Raw genomic sequence first — 21,231 nt, 5'->3', positions numbered from 1 at the left:
GAGGTTGGTAGTCTATTGATGAGATAGATGGTAGTTTGGTAAGCGAAGCTCAAAAAACTAAGAAGAAGACAAGAGTAAACTCGCAAAGATAGACCTACTTCAACAACATGGCGATGTTTACGCTTAACTCGACCATTTTTTAGGAGTATGAGCCAATAGACTCTATGAGTGATGCCATGAGCACGCAAATAGGTTGATATTCTTTGAAACTCACCACCCCATCAGTTTGAGGGCTTTTAATTTTCTTGTCAAATTGTGTTTCTACAAGTTGTTTGAAATTTAAAAAGCAGGGGAAAGCTTCATCCTTAGTTTTAAAAAGGTATAATAAGGAAAAACGTGTATAGTCATAAAAAAATATAATGAAATAACGAGCTTCATTAACTAAAATTTTAAGGAAAGGTCCCCACGCATTAGAATGAACTACTTTAAATGTCTCAGTAATCTTTGTAATAACATTAGAAAAGGGAAGATGGTGAGTCTTAGCAAGTTGACAAGCATTACAAAAGGTATTAATATTAACTAAAGGCAAATGACATTGTAAAAGGACTTCTTTTAAAATAGAGGTTGCTGGATGCCCAAACGGAAGATGCCAGATTAGAGTGTTATTGACAGTAGATAGAAAAACAGCAAAAGAGGAAGATAACTGTCTAGTTGATTGTAGCTTATACAAGCCATCTTCAAAAGTGCCTCGGAAAAGAATCCTTTTGGATTGGAGATCCTTTACAAGAAAAAATGATGCATCAAAAGGATGCATAAAACTCAACAAAAGCTTGATTGTCATTGCAAAGTGTAGCAATACTAATAAGACGTTTGGAAATAGCAAGGGTATAAAGAACACGTTGAAGTAAAATTGGCTTATTAAAGCAAGGAAGATAGATGACCAGTAGAAGATATAGGGATTTGCTTACATTTCCAATAGTCACTTGTTCACCACCCCGATAAGGCACAGGATTATAGAAATTTGAGGTATCTGGTGACAGATAATGTATAACTCCTAAATCCATAAACCATCCTTCATCTGGATGTGGAAAGTTAGAACCAATAGAGAAGTTATCAGTTATAGCAACATAAGCAAGGGTTTGGATGTGGAAATGAGTGTTTGAGAAGTTGACATTGTTGAGAGAAAGAAGGGAGATGATAACAGGTAGCAGATGTGTGACTAAATTTGTGACATAGATGGCATTGTGGCTTAGATGGTGATGATTTAGAAGGCCATTTGGGGTTAAAATGAGGTATACTAAGGATACTAGTTGGTGGAGTTGGGAGCAGTTAGTTGAAAACAGAGGATGGAAAAATAGGGGGAGATCGAGAGGAAAAGGGACATGGAGAATTGTGCTTGCTGTTGTGTTAAAGAGAAAGTTTACTAAGATTAGCTTGGGCAATATTCAATTGATCAACAGAGTTTTGTTTTTCTAGTTGAGCTTCATACGCTAACAACAAGCTTTGTACATCTTTAATCGAAGGGTTATCAGATCGATTTTGTATAGAAGTCACAAACGCATTATATTCACTGCCTAATCCATCTAAGATATGAGCTAAATGATCAAGATAAGACATAGGTTCACCAATCGCACTAAACTTATCAACTACACTTTGATTTGAGATAAATACTAGCTCATAAATAGCCCATCTTTTCTAATTCTTTGTAACTGTACTTTTAAACCCATAATATGTGCTGTTGTTTTAGAATCATAAGATCGTTTTAATTAGTTCCATATATCAACAACTGTAACAACCCGAGTTCAGAAGGGTACATGAATGAACCGATATCACATCTGAATGAGAGGGATCCTGAGGACATGAAAGTATGGCTAAGAAAGGCTTAAAAGAATTGAAAGTTATTACCTATACCAACAAGGTGCACCTTTCTTTTTGGTGGCTTTAAGCGTGCTTAGCTTGGAGCAATTCTATGTTGGGTGACCTGGAAATTTTCCTAGGATGCATGTGAGTGAGGACAAAGCATGTTGAAAGGACTCGTGTTGGTTTTTGGAGACAACTTTCACTTCTAAGAAGCATTCAAATCAAGTGAGAATGACGTAGCCAGGACGCAGGGGAATGCTGGGGCCATTAGGTTCCGAATCTTGGTCCGAATAATACCATTTAAGAAACCTTTAAGACCATTAGCTTGAACCGTAAAAAATTATTGTCATTCAACTTCACTGCAAGAGGTTAAGGTAAGGATTGGTGTATTATCTACCGAAGTATTTGTTGGATAATGACTTCCTTCTTGGCACCTTTTGAGGATGAGGACGAGCCTTCACCAAAATCTATCGAAGAAGCGAGGAAGAGCTTCAAGGCTATGATACCATGAATAATAATAGAGAGGCAAGGAGGACGCCTCGCTCTTGTGACATGCTATGTTTCCCCTCTTCATTCCCAAGTAAAGGGTGAGTCCCATGCTTTTGTGGATCGCGGTCTCACGCACCAAAATCTATTGAGGTTCTAATATTCCTCAGGTGATTTTCATTAGAGTAAGACACCAAATATAAAGGCAATAGTACAAACCCGTAGAAGACCCCTATTAGAGGAGGAACAATATAATATAATTTAGGGATAAAAGGGAAAATAACCCATAACACAATTCAAATAAATGACACTACTCTTTTGACATAAAGTGTAAAATTCGGGATATTTTCTTATAATTTAGTCTAAAATTATTTATAATGACTACTATTTTTAATTACTCGAAAATATTACATGACGAACAGAAAATAAAATATTAAATTAAAATAAGAGGGGAGAATTGGAATAATATTTAACCATCCTGAAAGGAGGGAATTGACGGGAGAGAAAAAGGTGGTGTAAATGTTTAACTATATTTTGTTAATTAATTTTTTTTCCCGATCTTTAATTTTGTCCTCTGCCAAGTCTGAAAATCTTTGTTAAGGATTTCTTTTGTTTACTTTTTACTTTTTAAGTGGACAATCCATCTTTACTTTACTTAAATTGTACAATACAAACCACTTTTTGGTTCGGTGCATATTAAAATGCATATCGGCCGAAACAAAGTTCTGTGTATATAATATACTTTGGGAGCCACAAATTAATTTTGAAGAAATTGTTTTAAATAACAAAACTGTTAAAAATATTTTTAAATTTAAAAAATATCACAATCGCACCTAATAAATGTTATAAATAAGGAGTAGAGTTCACAACTCCTACTCCTCAGCTTTTACTTCTAAACTCCTTAGGTTTCATTGATATCTATCACTGAGAATGATATTTTGTTATATTTATAAATATTATGGTTCATTTTCTTTTTTATATTTGAAAATATTTCCTAATATTAATTAGGTAATATATATAATTAATATTAAAATTACAAAAATTGAGTTTGAAGAAAAGTTTAAAATTTTTTTAAAAAATTCTAGAATTAAAATGGATTCATCAAGAAGGACATGGAGAAGTTGAAGAACATGAACAACGACAAAGCGTAGGGTTCTTAGGACAAATTCAACCTAAAGAAAATGAAAATGTTTGGAATTTGGAAAAAGAAAAGGCAAACAGGTTGGATTTGATGGAAAAAATGATGTGGGTCTGGTTTGGCTTCGGAATTTTGTCACCGTCTACCAACACAAAAACAGCTACTTTTACCCATTCTAAATGCCTCGACATCATTACAAGAATCCAATTTAAATATTAACAAGAAAAACAATATACAAATCAGTTTTAACAGTGAAATTGAGTTTGTATATTATTTCTTAAAACACAAATTGTCGTGTTTCACTTTCTTTGCGATAAAGACCAAGTTGGTTTGCGTAAGTTTCCAATGGAATCAGTGAAGGATACTTATCCCTTCCATTTTAGTTGCTTTCATTACATACCCAATTTGCTTCTCATAAAGATGAATTGTATTGTATTCAATTTCCCACGGTTTACTTTTTCGCAGTCGTTTACTTATACCTAATTTCACACTCTCCCCTCAGATTAGTGTTTATCCTTTATTTTTTTTATGTCACATCGAGATACTACTGCCGGAGAGAGAGAGAGAGAGTAAGAGGGGGGAAAGAGAGGCATTTCACCTGGAGGAGGCCAATTGGAGACGACCCAGATGGCCAGATCTCTATATTTTTGTTTTCATTTTCAATTTATGAAGTAAACGCTTTCCCCAGAAAAAATTTTGGTATTTAAAAGTAAACTCTCTACTCACCTCGTTCTGTAGAGTTTCTCCTCACCAGCAAGGCATTGATATCTTCCATTGGTGAAAGAAAGTTGTATGCAAATGATGTTTCTCATATACAGTGAAGACTTTGGATTATAAGATGGGACGATTCTTGTTCTCTTTTGGGTTTATCTTACCCCCTTTTCGTGGTTGATTACCCACTTGGATTTTCGATTGAATTTTCATTGTGTATCAATTAGTTGAGCGATGCATTCTGATGCTGTGATGAGTTATTAGTTTTGTGAACGAAGTATTTCAGAACAACTTCTGCCGGAAACTGGGTTTAGGGGAAAATCCCTTTTGGTTAATGGATCGAGAAGAAAGGAATCGCCGAGATGGTGGTGGGGATGTGTTGAGTCGAATAGAAACAGGGGAGCCGAAACTCACTATCGATTTGGTTAATGGCGATAGGATCGAGGCTACCATTGTGGTAATCCCAGAAAGCGCCGCCTCTGCCGGCGGCGACAAGGAAGCTCACGGGGGAGCCACTGGAACTTCGTTCGGCTTCAGTGGAGAAGCTTCACCAAATGTTAATCGAGAGACAAGGGAGGGTTCGAATCTGAACCCTTCAGAAACCGTTCTGGTTATTGATTCAGATGGGGCTGCATCTGGAGGTGAAAACGAAGAATCGCTTGTGAAGAACAATGAAATGGGGTTGAGGAAGGATTTGGAAAAGATGAATGTAAAATCAAAGATGTCAGAAGCGAAGGACAATCCGATGTTGATAAATGTAAAGCCAAAAGGGGGTAAAGGGTTTATTGATGACTGGAATGGAGAAAAGGTCTGTAGGATCTGCCATTTGGCTTCCAACCAAGCTTCAGAGGCTAAAACTGGGACCAGTACTTCAGAATTGATTCAACTTGGTTGTGATTGCAAAGATGAGCTGGGAATTGCGCATAGTCACTGTGCTGAGGCATGGTTCAAGCTGAAAGGAAACAGGTTCTTTCTCCTCTCTTTCTTCTAGTTTAATATGAAATTATGTACCTTTTGTTTAGGATTTGGCATTGACATTTGATGAAGTTTTGTGGTTTTGGTTGTCTAATTTTGTTCTATTGCTTTAGCTGCTAATCCGGCCATTTAACTAATACTTTTGACTTTCATCTTTCCTCATTTGTTTTAGAGTATAGTATTTTTTGCCCCTTTTGCGTCCTTAAAGGATTACCCAATTGAGTTTACTGACCTGTAAAAATAGAAAGCCCTTCCATCTCTGGAGATTGGGGAGATTAAATTGCTCTCTAAACAAGGAAAAAGAGCCCGCTTATGAATATGGAGGAAGAAAGTTTCAGGCTGTATCCATCCTTTTGTTGGTTTCTTTCATGTATAAAAGTCTCCTGTAAAGTTAGTCTACCATTGATTTTGTTTCATGCTATCAATTTAAATCCACCGCTGCTATACCAACTTGGTTCTTCCTTCAGATATAGTATTGGAAAATTGTAATAATGGTTCATCGAATTAAGTATCTCTTCCCCTAAAGCGTCTTTCTAGGTGGCACGAGCAGTTACACAATCAATAAAATGAAGCAATGACATAAAGTAGCAATCACGTGTCTAAGGGGTTCAAATATAGTTGTTGAATATTATGAAAGGATTATGAAATGTTTATTTTTATGCTTTTGCCAGTGAGGGATTTCCAATTCAGTCGTTTGTAGTAGCCTTGATGAATCATTAACTGGTTTGTTAGGGTAGTAACTACACATATAATGATATAAAGTTATCACCTCTTTTGGTTCAAACTTAAAACTTCCCTTTTCCAAGTGTCCCTTCGACCATTTTAAGTGGATTTTGATACTAACTCCTGAGTTGAGAGTGATATTTGATGGCTGATTGTGTTTGTACAATTCAATGATAGATTTAAAGATAATTTCAGAGCTTTGGGCATTTCAGTTACAAACTGCCAAATGGATTGTGGAGCTAGCGCTCCCAAGTTGAAACGAAGTAATTTCCTTGAAGTTGAAATATGCTGCACAAGAGATTTAAGTATTGAATGGTGTCACATTGATAAAGTCAACTGCTTGTTTCTGTACATTTGCATGAGAACATATAAGGAAAAGAGTCCAAAACTACGGCATGCCAATTGGCAATTCCTGTTTTTAAAAACTACATTATGTTTCATATTGTCAAATGAGCTGATGATTATCTAATCATAATCATTTTGGTTAATACAGAATGTGCGAAATTTGTGGTGAGACTGCCAAAAACGTCGAAGGAGTTGGGGACAACAGATTTATGGAAGAGTGGAACGAGGGGAGGTCAGTAGATAGCAATGGAAACACATCAAACAGGGGTGGGGGATGTTGGAGAGGACAGCCATTCTGTAACTTCTTGATGGCATGTCTGGTAATAGCTTTTGTTCTTCCATGGTTTTTTCGTATAAACATTTTCTAGCAAGTGTCAAAAAATAAAAAAGAATTCTTCTTTTCCCATGGAACGGTCCGACGCTTTCAATTTTAACTTTGCTCGAATGCTGGTTAAACCCTGTAAATCTTACAATCTTGCCAAACAGATGAATTTGTGGCTGTTTTTGATTGGTTATTCAGTGCAGTTTCTGCATCAAGAATTGCTCGAATATTTATCGTAGATTAATTTGCAGTTTGGTTGCATCACTTTTCTTGTTAGTAAAGCTTTTGTTAATGATTATGGCCAATGTTTAGGTTTGTATTTGATGATTCTGTAAGATGTAAAAGAGATTTTTTTGCTTTTAAAGGCACCATTTCTGTGTAAAGAAAACGGGCATGGCATAGCAGGTTGCTACTATAACTCCTTCACATGGGGCTTTAGGGGAGTTTGAAAGTTTTTCAAGTCAGTTTTTGTGTTGGAACATTTGCCTGATGTAATCTACGAATTTGAATCTTTCAAAATGAAAATATAGTTTGACCAAACTAGCTGATTATAGTCATTTGGTCATTTTCAATTTTAATGTGTTGTCCTTGAAAGCATAAACATGTGACACTTGACAAAAGGCCCCATATTCAAGAGTTCAAGAAGATAAAGGAAAGTTGTTAATTTTTATTAAAATGGTTGGTAATGACAATATTTGTTGTATAGTTTAAGAAAAACTTAGAGACTTTCATCTTATATTTAATTAGCAACCAAGTTTTGACTGATCAAATCTTCCAATCACCACATGTTGCACTAAAAAAGCATTTTATGTATTATTACTAATACATGGGCGAACAAAAATAGTTTTGAATATTACTCATCAAACTTATTATGAAACTCATCTCGTATAAAAGTATAAGATGGAGAAGATGAAGAATATAACAAATATAACATAAATATAGTTAATACAAGTAAACTGTTCACCCACTATAGGGTAATAATATATATTAAAATCCAGTGGAGCATTTTTTTCAGTTAGAAGCTAAGGTCATTTTCGTTCGATTTAAAATACAATACATGCCAATGATAAACTCAATATGCTAATTTTTTCTTAAATGACAAATGACAAAATAAATTCTCTTTTGGACTTCTTAACAAATCAAAAAAAGAAAAAGGAAAAATTTTAAAATATTTAAAAATGATAAAGAGATGCCTCCCCTTTCCATCATATGTAACTAAAATCGTTGAATTATATATGATTCCCGAATAATTTTGGGGTGGTTTTTTTTTTTTTTCTCATTAATAGATAAAATAACACCATCTATAATATGTGCAATTTTTTTGTGAGTGCTACTTCTAAAAGAAATTACATCGATATATTATTTAATCTAAAATAATTTGAGCGGTCAGATAACAACCTCCGTTGTAGTCTAGTTGGTTAGGATACTCGGCTCTCACCCGAGAGACCCGGGTTCAAATCCCGGCAACGGAAGACATTTTTTGGATGTTTATGTTATTTTAATTTTTTATTACTAATTTGACTCTGCGATGAGGATAGTTTCGTCAATTTACCATCTAAGAGATATTAATAGCTTTAAAACCCTAGACATCACTTTCTCGCATCTTTACCGCCCGAGCTTCGTTTTCTGCTCTGAACTTCGATACGGCAAAAATGGTATCTCTCCTCCTTCGGTTTGAATTGAAGTTGAACCATCGAATACATTTTTGCGTATTTTGATTTCTAATTTAGTTTGAATCTACATTGCATTTCAGGCTTCAGAGAAGAAGCTATCTAATCCTATGCGTGATATCAAAGTCCAAAAACTTGTCCTCAACATCTCCGTTGGTGAAAGTGGTGATCGTCTTACCAGAGCTGCCAAGGTTTCTTTCCGTCTCTAACTTGTCCCTTTGCTTCTCTTCTGTTTAATTTCTGTAAAATCTTAACAGGGATTATGGTATTTCTTTCTGTACTTTAGGTGCTCGAACAACTCAGTGGCCAATCCCCAGTCTTCTCCAAGGGTAATTGCCTTTACTTTTTAGTCACTGTTATCAATTCCCGTTTTTTTCTCTTCATTCATTATCTGAATTTTGTGATTGGAACAGCTCGGTACACTGTCCGGTCTTTTGGGATCCGGCGTAACGAAAAGATTGCGTGTTATGTGACCGTGAGAGGCGATAAAGCAATGCAGCTTCTTGAGAGTGGTCTGAAGGTAAAGGAATATGAGCTCTTGCGCCGTAACTTCAGTGATACTGGCTGCTTTGGTTTTGGAATTCAGGAGCATATTGATCTCGGAATTAAGTGAGTTGTCTAACCCTTCCCTCGTTAGTTTTTCTTTTTTTTTTTTTAATTGATTTTTGTTTTAACCCTGTAACGGGTTTTGTTTGTTGATGATGCTGATAAATATAGACTTTATACAAATCAGGATTTCGGCTAATGATATGTTAAATCTGCTCGTTAAATTTTAAGTTAATTTAATTTTAGAAGAGGGGCAATTGAAAAATTTTAATTTAAGAACTATAATAAACTAGTTCCGTCAATTGGCTATAATCATACTTTGCATTTGCTTCGTTATCTGACCCCTATCAAGATTCAGAACATGGGTTTCGTTAATTGCTTTGTGCACTGAATTATTGTTATAGATCCAATCCGAATCATAGACCTGTCCTAAGCTGGGCTTTATACGTGTATAACTAAGATAGAAACGCTCTGTTCATTGATACAAAGCAAGGCTTGTGTAAGCTTGGAGAATTAGTCATCATTTTGTTTGATGAGAGTTCTATATTAACTCTTGCAGGCATAATCTTATCTGAAAAAAATCCGTGAGGCACGATATCTGTTTATTGGATGCTTAACTTTTGTTGCATTCAAACTAAATGTAAGCATGATAGTGTTGAAAAAACTTAGTTCCAAAGGATTGCTTATAGTGGTAGCATCTACAAATCATGTCCAACATATATAATTCGGTGTCTTATTTATATCAAACTTGAACTGAAACCAAGGAGAATATTCATCCTTAGTCAAGCTTTACGGATGCTCAACTTTGGTTTCTTGAGGCTATAACTAGTGCGAGTTCTTCGCTGATTTGCATACATTGTCTTCAAATAAGCGTCTATGCCACATTTTCGTATCTCTGAGTAATTTTCTTATGCAAGAAGAGTCTTGTAGATGCAAATGTTGGCAGCTTTGAGTTGTGTTATATTGAAATCTTATCATAAACACGGTTTAAATTGACAAGTAATTGGGCATTCCTTATTCTAAACTTCATTTTTTCTATTTTTTTCCTACAGGTATGATCCCTCTACGGGTATTTACGGCATGGACTTCTATGTTGTTTTGGAACGACCAGGTTACCGTGTAGGTCGCCGCCGTAGATGCAAATCAACTGTTGGAATTCAGCATAGAGTCACCAAAGAGGATGCCATGAAGTGGTTCCAAGTCAAATATGAAGGAGTTATTCTCAACAAGTCTCAAAATATATCCTAGAAAAGGTTCTTTCTTTACTATCTTTGATGGCATGTTCAAATTTTGGTAATATGTTTACTTATTTAAAATTTGTCTTTCAGAACTTTAATTTCTTTTTTAAGGAGTTTTTTACCCTTTTTTATTTTATATTGTACTTCGTTTTAACTCTTTGGACCACATTGAGAGTTAATATTCACTTTTTTTGGTTGATACAATGTCAGTTGTTTTGTTAAAACCATACTACACAGTAAATTTTCCAAGATCTAGCGGCTCGTTGTATACAAGTGTTTTGTTCTTTAAACGAAAAGCAAATATCTCGACAATAGTTTTCTCCGCAACTCCTCACTCCAATAAGATGTCTGTTATTAAATCCCTACTTTTTTTCATGTGTGAGAACAAGATAGGATTTCAATTTTATGATATTCTAAAAAACCACTTCTTTTTCAAGTCGTACATTTACACGATTCATGACACCAGTGTAAGAACTTAGAAAGATGTATAACAGGGGGTTCAAGTTTTACCTTTTGAGGAAATGATGTCTCAAACCAGAGTGAGCTTATGGTATCCCTATGGATTCGTGGACTGGTAAAATGAAGTCGTCTAGGCCAGAATGGAAAAAGCATAACAAAAGAGGAAGAAGAAAAAACATGGGGCAATGATTTATGGGGCTTAGCATTAAATATTTGGGCCCCATCCAAATGTACATTAGACGACTCTTCTTTTATTTGAAGCAAAGGTTAATTCCATAAACAAACTGTTTCCATTATCATCTACTACTTTTCATCATTATAAATTATAATTGCCTACCCATTACCCAATCGACCTGTTACCCCATCTTACAATCTATCTTCTGCATGTATCATTTATGGGAAGTGCATTCTGTTTCCCCTCTACTACCCATTGCTTTGCTTCTACTTGACTTCTCTAGATATTCCAATCAGAATGGTTTAAGACGGAATCTTTCTTTAACTTCATCAACTTATTATCTTATTTAACCAGATAAAGCATATATTCAAGAAAGAAAAGAAAACAACACAGGACCATCAGTTTTTCTATTAATAATGCAAAATAGATATTCTTGTAATGGAAGGAAAGTACAATACTGAAGATAACATGTCTCTCATTATGAATTGCAAATGTAATTCTTTTTCCGGATATTTCACCATCAAAGTTAAGAAAATAAATCATTGAACATACAAATCCAGAAAATGGAACCACTGGCACCCAATTCAATTCCATCCTCACCCACCCGAATTTAAAACAAAAAACAAAAAGATTTTTTCTCATTGACAAGTGTAATATCGTACTTATGTGTGAGATCAGATGATGAATTAAACTCTGTTTCCAAAATAATGTTTCTACTCTAATCCAACTTATGATGGCGATTCCAAAGCTGTGTAATCTCAACGACAACACTTGGACAAGAGAACCGAGAAAACAATGAGAAAAACTAAGGAAGAGAGCCCAATTGCCACTCCAAGAACTACCTTGTTGGGCCCGTGATGATGATTGTCTTCCTTGTGACTAACATCATTCTCATCACTCCCATCATAATCACTCCCACTATCATCCGACACTGAATCACCATCGTCGGCGTCTTTAGCCGGCGGTGGGGGTATCGGCATACCGTGTTTGTCACAAGGAGCAATACCAAGATTTAACTTCGACGATAATATCGAATGGTTATAGCATAGGTTGTTATTCCCCTGAATCTTGAACACTTCCAACCTCTTGATGAACGACTCATTGAAAGGAATTACCCCATGAAACATATTGTTCTCTAGATTCAAGTACTTCAAGCTTTTCATCTCCGAAATGAACCTAGGAATCGTCCCGTTCAACTGGTTGGAACCCAGATCAACATGCATTAGCCCTGGGATGGCTGAAAAAGACTCCGGGATTGGTCCGGACAGTGAATTAGAGGCTAACGACAAGTTTCGCAGCGAAATCAAGTCCCCAATTGAAGTGGGGATTTCACCTTTGAGCCAGTTTAACGACAAATTCAAGGTTTCAAGATTTTCAAGCAATGTAATGGAGGTGGGTATTTTTCCCCTGAGCTTATTGCCGGAAAAATCGACATGGGTGAGGTTGAGATGAAGATGTTTAGGAACAAAACCCGTGAGATTGGCATGAGAAATGGTAAGAGACCTGAGAGATTTCATATTGCCAAGAATGACATAAGGGCCAGAGGCAGTAATAGAGACATCGGAGACAGTGAGCTCAGTCAGGTTCCGGAGGCGGCTGAGCCAGACGCCAGTAAGCTTTCGAAGACTATGAATGCAAGTGAAGGAGCGGAGGGAAGAGGCGAGATCGGAAGGGAAGCGAATGGGGGAAATGGGGCAGTTGAGGAACTGGAGAGATTGGAGAGTGGAGAGGGACTTGAGGGCAGTGAAGGATAAAGCAACGTCGTCGGAGCAGTAGGCGAGGCGAAGGGAAAGAAGGTGGCGGAAGGGGGCAGAGGAGTCGCAGAGAGTGGCATTGTGAAGGGAAGACGGAGAACATGGGTCTCTAGAAGTGGGAATGTTCAGAGATTGAAGGGCTCTTAGTTGCTTCGGGTCAAGGGTCGAGGAGGACGACGGCGACGGTGAGGAGGTTGGGGCGGCGGTGGGAGAAATAGAGGATGTAATGGGAAAGAGAAAAAGGAAGAGGAGGAGAAAGAGAAAGAGAGGGGATGGAAATGGTGAGGGTTGTTTGGGCTTCATTATGATGGTAGTTTGTAGAGTATAGGGGTTTAGAGGTCGAGAGGTTTGATTTTGAACAGAAACAGAGTGAGAAGTGAAGTGAGAAGAGGTATAAAAGAAGAGAAACACAGGAAATGATGAAGAAGAAGAAGATGGCCCACCAATCGAAACCTTTTGGGGAACGTGTCATCTTTGTCCTAAAATGCCCCTATTCACATTTTAGAATACCAAATTAATCCCACTAATTAATTTTTGTAATGGATTTTCGTATATTTTGCAACGTGTCTTCGGATCTTAAATTCAAGAGGGAAAAAACTTACCGCAGCGGGCTCTACCAACCATTCCTCCATTCAAGAATATTTGGGATTGGGAGTTGGATTTTCTTTTAATTTATTAAAATAAATTAAGGGGTTAGTATGTAAAACTTCTATAAAACAAAAACAGTTAGAGATTTGTTGTAAAAGCCGAAACAAACATCAGCTTATAAATAGAAAAATCACTTGGAATGAAAAATCATAAAGAGAGGAAAAGAGTGGACAACTTATATGTGAGATCCGTAAAATTTCTTCTTTTATTCTCAAAATAAAACACTACTCGCAACCTAGTGGATGTACATCCTAAGTGATCCAACCACTTTAGAATTCTTTGTTTTATTCTTCTTCTTCTTCCTTCAACTCCTTATTGAAATCGTCTCCGTAAATCACTATCGTCTTCAAGAGTTCTTCATTGCCAGAAGCTTTTTCTTATTTCTTTGCATGTGCCAAAGAGTAAAGTGAAATTAGGAAAAGTCATTGAGGTATTTTTAGTGTAAAAACATGTCTGCTAGGTGTGAAATAATCTCACTGCACGTATCAACCTCAACAAATTGGTATTAGAGCTTGGAAAGTTCAAGAAAGGTTCAATTTCTTGATCAAGAAAATGGTCGTTGTTCACTACGAAATAAAAAATTCGATGGAAAGAGAGATTTCGCATTATGGAAAACAAAAATAAAAGCTATTCCTGGCCAACAAAAGACCATTAAGAGGACGTTTGGGACAAATAAAAAAATGATGAATGTAAAATAGTAAAAACTATAGCAAAGAATGATGAATGTAAAATAGTAAAAGCTATAGCAAACAGTAAATACTGTAGCAGATGTGGGGTTTTGAAATAGTATGCTATTGGGGAATATAAAATAGTATTTAGTCATTGTCCCAAACATCTCAGAAGGCTCTTATGGATCCAACCAGTTGAAGAAAAAGAAGCAATGAGAAGTGCTGCTTATGGAGCAATAGTGTTAAATCTAAGTGATAATGTTCTTAGAGAAGTAATAGATCAAGAATCGACATACCTAATGTGGTAGAAACTTGATGAATTGTACTTATTAAAGGACCTACCAAATCAAGCATATGTGTTAGAGAGGTATTTCACCTTCAAAATGGATCCAAGTTAGTCCTTAACAGATAACCTAAGTGAATTCAAAAGACTCTATTGAATTCAAGAACTCAGAGATAAAACTGGTGATGTGAATGAGTCATTCATTCTTCTAAACTCTCTCCCTGATGCTTACAAAGAGGTAAAAGCAGTCTTGAAATATCGCAAAGAAAAGATCACAACAAACATTGTTATTTCTGCTATCAAGATTAAAAAACTTGAAATTTTATCTCAAAGGAAAGAACAAAGTAACGGGGAAGACTATTCTCAAAGGGTAAACCCAAGAATCAACATAAAGAAGGCAAAAATCAGAAGGATAAAAGCAAATTAAAATGTAATTTCTATCACAAAATAGGCCATAAAAGGCAAGATTGTTTCTTCTTAAAAAAGAACCAAAATCAAAAGAAGCAAAAAGAAGAACAAGCAAAAGAATCTAAAGTTGTGGCATGAGTAGCTGAACAAGGTTTTTTTGTCTTTTCTGATGCTCTAACAACATTCTAGTATAGTGCCAATAGAGAAGACTCAAATGAAATACACGTGTGGGTTATCGATTCGGGATATACCTTCCATATGACACCTTAAAAGAGTTGGTTCACCACCTACAAAAACTGGGATGGAGGCTTGGTTACATGGGCAATGACAACTACTGCAAAATCATTGGAATGACTCTCTTTAAGATTCAAAGATGATTTTGTAACTTTGTTAAAAAATGTTAGGCAGGTGTTAATACTAAAGAAAAATCTTATTTCCTTAGGAATGTTGGATTCTATTGGATGTGAATACTATGAATACGAAGGAAGATTTGAGGATAAAAGAGATTCAAAAGTAGTATTAGTTGAATGAAAAGAGCCAATGAAAGATCTCGAAGAGCAGGATGACAGAGCTCAACAAAGGAAGGAGCTTGCAAAAAGGCCAATGGATTTTATTTGATTAAAGATGTTCATAGAACTCAATATGCACTAATTGTTTGAAGTGTCTAACTGTTAGAGGCTGACCTATGGCACATATGCTTATCACATCAACAGTAAAGATTTGAAGATATTGTCAAACCAAGGATTACTTCCAGCTGGTCTATCAGAAAATTTGAGTTTCTGCGAACATTGTATCATTGGAAAAGCTACAAGGCAATGTTTTTCAAAAGAAAAACATAATACAAAAGAAATCCTTGACTATGTCCATTCTAATATATGGGGACCTACCCAACCACCTTCACTTAATGGATCTAGGTATTTTCTATCTCTTATTGATAATTTTTCAAGGAAAAGTTGGGTTTTTTCTTAAAAAAAAATGATCAAACACTTGATAAATTCAAAGAATTGAAGGTTTTAGTTGAAAAACAAACTTCTAGACAAATAAAATATCTTAGAACAGATAATAGGGTTAGGTTTTGTAATGAGGAATTCAACAACTTCTGTAAACAAAATGGTATAACTAAACATAGGATTGTTACGTACATACCCTCAACAAAATGAAGTAGCTGAAAGGCTAAATAGAACCATAATGGATAGGGTTAGATGTCAAATGTCAGATGGTATGATACCTGAAAATTTTTGGACATAAGCTATTTCTTATATTGTTTATACATTAAATAGATGTCTACACCACTTCATAAATTTCATAACACCTGAGGAAAGATGGAAAAAACACTCTTCTAAACTAGAGAACCTTAGAGTTTTTGGTTGTGCAGGGTTTGTACATCAAAATTAGGAGAAGTTAAAGCCTAGAGACATTAAATGTATGTTTATTGGATTTATAGAAGGAGTAAATGGCTTTAAAATGTGACATCTAATTGAGAGAAAGTGTATACTCAGTAGAGGTATTTTTTTTAGAGAAGAAAAAATGTTTATGATGAGTAAAAGTTATGAAGAAAAAGACTCTAACCTAGAAATTGTAAATTTTGAGGTGGAACAACTTTCTAATTCAAATAACACTATAGAACTAAATACTGAGATTCCTGAATCTAGTGTAGAAACCACTGAACAACAACCTATGAACATAGAAGATAATGAATCTTAAGATGAAGAAGACCTCACAAACTATAGCTTAGCGAGAGAGACAAAGAAGGACAATTACTCCTCCATCTAGGTACTGTGAGGCAGACTATGTGAGTGTAACCTTAAATACCATGACTAAACTGAATGAACAAGAACCACTTACCTTTAATGATGCAATAAGTTGTAAAGATGCTAAAGTATGGATAAATGTAATGAATGATGAAATGGCATCAATGAATAAAACATGAGAATTAGTCTATCTACCTAAAGGAGCTAAAGCAATTTCTTGTAAATGGGTTTATAAACTAAATGATGAAATCTCGATATTTAGCCACCTAGATTTAAGGCTAGGCTAGTGGTAAAAGGTTTCACACAAAGAGAGGGAATAAATTATATTGAAATATGCTCACTTATTGCGAAACAAACTACTATAAGAATGTTGCTTTCATTAGTTGTTCAAAATGATTTTCATTTAGATCAATTAGATGTAAAAATAACATTCTTATATGGAGACTTAAGAGAATTGATATACATGAAACAACCACAAGGATATGAAGAAAAAGGGACCAAGAAGATCATGTGTATTTACTTAACACGACCATTTATGGACTCAAGTAGTCTCCACGGTGTTGGTATAAACAATTTGATGATTTGATGATTAAAATTAACTTTAAAAATTCTTATGACAGTTGTACTTAAATTAATTCAACCTCATATACCACAACTGTATACCTATTGTTGTATGTGAATGACATGCTAATTGCAAGTCAATCCAAAGAAGTTCTCAAGAGAGTTAAACCTTCCCTAAGGGAAAGGATATGAAAGGTCTTGGTGAGTCCAAGAAGATTTTGGGAGTTGAAATCTCTAGAAATAGAGAAAAGGACACTGTAACAATCAGTCAACATGATTATTGCAGCAATATTCTAAAAAGATTGAATATGCTAGAGGCCAAAATAGTGATAATACCTCTAGCACAACATTTCAAGCTTTCATCAGAGAATTCACCTAAAGAAAATGAAGGGGACTATCTGATCAATATGTCAAAGATACCCTATTCTTAGGTGGTTGATAGCTTGATGTATTTTATGATATTTACAAGGTCTGATTTATCGTATTATACTAGTTTGATTAGTAGATATATGTCAAAACTGGGCAAGAGACATTGGAAGACTATAAAATGGATATTTAGATATCGTACGGGAACACAAGGAGGCAAGTTATTGTATAAAACTTGTGAAATGGAGCCCTATGAAATCTATGGGTTTATGGATGTTGATTACGCTGGAGATCTAGACAAGAGAAGGTCTTAAACGATTATGGCTTTTTTCCTACATGGAGGCAATCTTCCAAGTTAAAAGGCTATCCTACAACCGGTTTTGACTTTATCCTCCACATAAGCTGAATTTATATCTTTGTCAGAAGCTGCCAAAGAAGGTCCTTGGTTAAAAAGGTTATTAAAGGATTATGAAATTAAAAAAAAAATCATAAAGATTTACTGTGATAACCAGAGCGACATACATTTATCTAAGAATAAACAATTTCACAATAGATCAAGACATATAGATATTAAATTTCATTTTGTAAGAGAATAAATTGAAAAATGAGTTGTTGAAATCCTTAAAGTACATACTGATAGAGTAAACTAACATGCAGCGGAATAAATTAGAATTAATAAGCACTCTAATTACACTTAATTTGAATTTATAAACATGCATTGAAACAAAATCTCAGAGAAAGAGTTTCAAGAACTATAACATTTGATGAATCTCTTCAAACACAATTTTACTCCACGAATTGAGACTTCAAATTTGCAATGGACCACCACAGAGACATTCTCTACTATTCTCAAGCTTGGAATGTGTGGTGGAAACACTAAATTGAGGCCAATAAAGTTGAGATGGATGAGGGTTTGGAGAGGAAAAATTTATACAAAATTTCAACAACCAATTCACTTGCATCGATCTCAAATTGAAGTCCAACACTTCAATTTATAAATGAAGACCATGCACTTCAGCTTGCAAGGCTGATGCCACTACAATTTTCATTGAAATTGAAGTAGTATGAGGTGGAATTTGAGTGGAAAAATCCAAACTTGGATTTTTCCATTTCTCTTTTCTTTTTCTTTTTTTTTTAAAAAAAATTTAAATCCAATTTAATTTTATAAGATATGATTAATTCTAAAACTTAATTTTGATTTTTCAAAAATCAAAATCTAAACGAACTTTTATTAATATTGAATTTTCAAAAAATTTCAATTAATCAAATTGCCAATAATTAAATTGGATAATTAATTAAACTAAATTAATTAATTAAATTTAATAAAAAATATAAAATATTATATTTCACCTCATCAAATATTTAAATCATTATTTAAATATTTTCGAACTCTCCAATTTCGTCAATTATATCTAATATAATTAACCAAACCCTAAATTGAATTCAAATTCAAAACCCTAATGTCAGTTTGAACATTTCAAATCTGCTCAATTCACTAATCCAAGATCGTTTTAAGAGCTAGTAGAGGGATCTTATGGATCTACAGATCATGAGCTCCAACGATTTGAGATTATTTGGCTAAACTCTTTAAATCGAATTTAATCAATGTTCGTTAACTTCGAGACACACCACTGTAGCTCGATAATTGCAATCTCCTCACTCTAGATATATTTCTATCCATTTTAACCATGATCAGTAAGTCGATCCTTCACATGTCGTTTGTATTTACATCTAGGTCAAAATTATCGTTTTACCCCTACAAATACATCTTACTTTTTAAGCTCACACTGATCCTCTATTGAACAATTTGGTTTATAATCCAACTTATAAATCACATCCCTCTCAATCATGAGAGGGCGAGACCCCATTGTTTAAGACTAGGAATCAGTGCTTAAGAGAACAACCTATCTGCTAACCCTAAGTCGGGTGGGAGTGAATTCCATCTTGCAGAACTATGTCCCCAGCTATCTATCCAGTCTTATTCTCAAAATGGGAGGTTTATTGAGCAGTGTTGTTGGACTACTTTCACCTATGCAAATAAAAAGATAATTCCGAATAAACATGAGTTCATAGTTAGCTTAGGATTAAGATCAAGTTACCTTAGGTGTGTGAGTTTTGAAATAGTCAGTTTTAACAATAACGGTCGTTATAAAGAAAAAAATGACTATTTTGAAGTCCGACTTTATGCAAACTCATTGCATAGGATGCCCCATTCACATGTCTCCACATAAATGATTTTGGGATCACATCATTTGTATCAGTATACAAAATAGGTCGCATCCGATAGTGTCACCAAGATGAGGTACCCAATCGCATCCATATACTTATAGACCATTTTGGTTATATACTAAAACTTGATCCTCTTTTATGTTGCCACATAAAGTTAAAGTATTCATATTTATAGTCATGGATTCGTTTATTGGATTTTTATAACAGAATACAATATTAAAAACAATTTATTGAATAAAATACTCAATAATATTTTTATTCAAAAATAGAATATGTTAACAATATTTACGAATTGTGAGTTTTAGGACATTCCCAACAATCTCCCACTTGGACTAATACTCTAGTGAGGAAAACATACAAGCATAATGTTTTATAATGTTGAGAAAAATAGAGAGAAAATGCAATAAACTAAGGCATCAAATACTTGAGTCGAGAGTCCTAATCCCACTTGCCCTAGATTATGATGCTCGTAGTCATAGTCTGACTAGGTGGCCCTCGAACACTTTAGTCGAGAGGGCCTTCGTAAACGGATTAACAAGGTTATCTTTTGAGGCTATCTTCGTGACTATCACGTCTCCTTGGTGTACTATCTCCCTGATAAGATGGTACTTTCTTTCGATGTGTTTTCCACGTTTGTGACTTCTTGGTTCCTTGGAATTGGTAACTACTTTGCTATTGTCGCAATACAAAGTAATGGGCAGATGCATATTTGGAACTACTTCCAAATCTATCAAGAACTTGTGCAACTACATTGTTTCTTTAGCTGCTTCGCATGCAGCTACATATTTTGCTTCCATTGTGGAGTCAACTATACAACTCTGTTTGATGCTTCTCCAGACTATAACTCCTCCATTAAGAGTAAAAACTGATTTTGAAGTAGATTTCCTAGAATTTACATCAATCTGAAAATCATAATCAGTGCATCTCGTAAGGATCAAATTCTTAGGCCTATACATAAGTATGTAGTTCTTCGTTCTTCAAAGATACTTGAGGATGTTCTTGACAGTAGTCCAATGACCGTGTCCAAGGATATATTAGAATCGGCTGACGATTCCTACTACAAAGCATATATCAGGACGTGTACACAACATAACATACATTAGACTCCCAATTGCTGAAGCATATGGAATTCTTTTCATTTCCTCAACTTCTTGAGACGTCTTAGGACACTATTCCTTTGATAAAGATAACATACCATTTTTGGAATTTTGCATATTATACCTTGACAACATTTTGTCAATAAAGATGCTTGAGATGGGCTAGCATTCGATTCTTGCGATTTCGAACTATTTTGATCCCAAGAATGCACTGTGCATCTTCTAAATATTTCATTTGGAATTGTGATGCTAACCATCTCTTTACGTCAGCAAAATAACTTGTCTCATTCCCAATGAGCAAGATATCATCAACATAAAGGATTAGGAAAGCTACAGTTTTATTGACCATTTTCTTGTGTACACAAGATTCGTCAACATTCTGTTAAAAGCCATAAGACTTGATCACAATATCACATCTTATATTCCAGGATCTAAAAACTTGTTTTAACCCATAAATGGATCTTTTAAGCTTATCTTTTGTTCTTGACCTTGTTCAATGAACCCTTCTGGTTGAGACATGTAAATACTTTCATCAAGATAGTCATTTAAGAAGGCTATCTTGACATCCATTTGCCATATTTCATTGTCATAATATGCGGCAATGGATAGAAGTATTCTTATTGATTTAAACATGGCATTAGGAGAAAAAGGTTTCTTCATAGTCTAGCCCCTCTTTAGATAAAACCTTTTGCCACGAGTCCGCCTTTATAGGTTTGCACCATGCCAATTTAGTATCACTTTCTCTTGTAGATCCATTTACTACCTATAGGTTTAACTCCATGTGGTTGATCTACAAGTTCCTAGACAGAATTGAAGTACATTGACTTCATTTCCACGTCCATTGATTTCTCTAATGAACAATACAACATAGACAAACT

The 21,231-nt window shown here is 34.9% G+C and overlaps 3 protein-coding genes and 1 non-coding gene across 6 annotated transcripts in view; 3 read left to right on the top strand and 1 right to left on the bottom strand.

Annotated features, from left to right (window-relative positions):
- The first annotated feature begins 3,665 nt into the window (after positions 1-3,665).
- On the top strand, positions 3,666-6,761 carry LOC120074540 (uncharacterized). Its single transcript, XM_039027694.2, has 2 exons — positions 3,666-5,101; positions 6,327-6,761. The coding sequence occupies exons 1-2, from the start codon at positions 4,470-4,472 to the stop codon at positions 6,544-6,546; spliced, it is 852 nt and encodes a 283-aa protein (XP_038883622.1). The 5' UTR covers positions 3,666-4,469; the 3' UTR covers positions 6,547-6,761.
- A 1,138-nt stretch (positions 6,762-7,899) lies between these two features.
- On the top strand, positions 7,900-7,972 carry TRNAE-CUC (transfer RNA glutamic acid (anticodon CUC)). Its single transcript has one exon. It is a non-coding gene; the product is annotated as a tRNA-Glu (tRNA).
- Positions 7,973-8,015: 43 nt separating this feature from the next.
- Positions 8,016-21,231, top strand: part of LOC120072806 (large ribosomal subunit protein uL5z-like) — a 32,521-nt gene continuing 19,305 nt past the window's right edge. Inside the window, exons 1-6 of one of the 3 annotated variants that reach the window (XM_039025318.2) lie at positions 8,016-8,155; positions 8,254-8,361; positions 8,457-8,499; positions 8,584-8,779; positions 9,769-9,969; positions 10,449-10,761. In XM_039025318.2, coding sequence (XP_038881246.1) covers positions 8,153-8,155; positions 8,254-8,361; positions 8,457-8,499; positions 8,584-8,779; positions 9,769-9,964 — 546 coding nt within the window. In that variant the 5' untranslated portion in view covers positions 8,016-8,152 and the 3' untranslated portion in view covers positions 9,965-9,969; positions 10,449-10,761. Of the gene's footprint in view, positions 8,156-8,253; positions 8,362-8,456; positions 8,500-8,583; positions 8,780-9,768; positions 10,159-10,448; positions 10,762-21,231 lie in introns of those variants that run through there. The other 2 variants (XM_090311467.1, XM_039025317.2) reach the window with 2 other exon arrangements.
- On the bottom strand, positions 11,047-12,744 carry LOC120074121 (receptor-like protein 51). Its single transcript, XM_039027139.2, has one exon. The coding sequence runs from the start codon at positions 12,643-12,645 to the stop codon at positions 11,347-11,349; it is 1,299 nt and encodes a 432-aa protein (XP_038883067.1). The 5' UTR covers positions 12,646-12,744; the 3' UTR covers positions 11,047-11,346.

This window comes from Benincasa hispida, chromosome 3, assembly GCF_027475165.1.
Source record: "Benincasa hispida cultivar pf3 chromosome 3, pf3_genome.v1.1, whole genome shotgun sequence".
NCBI classification, from domain to species: domain Eukaryota; kingdom Viridiplantae; phylum Streptophyta; class Magnoliopsida; order Cucurbitales; family Cucurbitaceae; genus Benincasa; species Benincasa hispida.
This window is presented reverse-complemented; position numbering and strand designations above follow the sequence as displayed.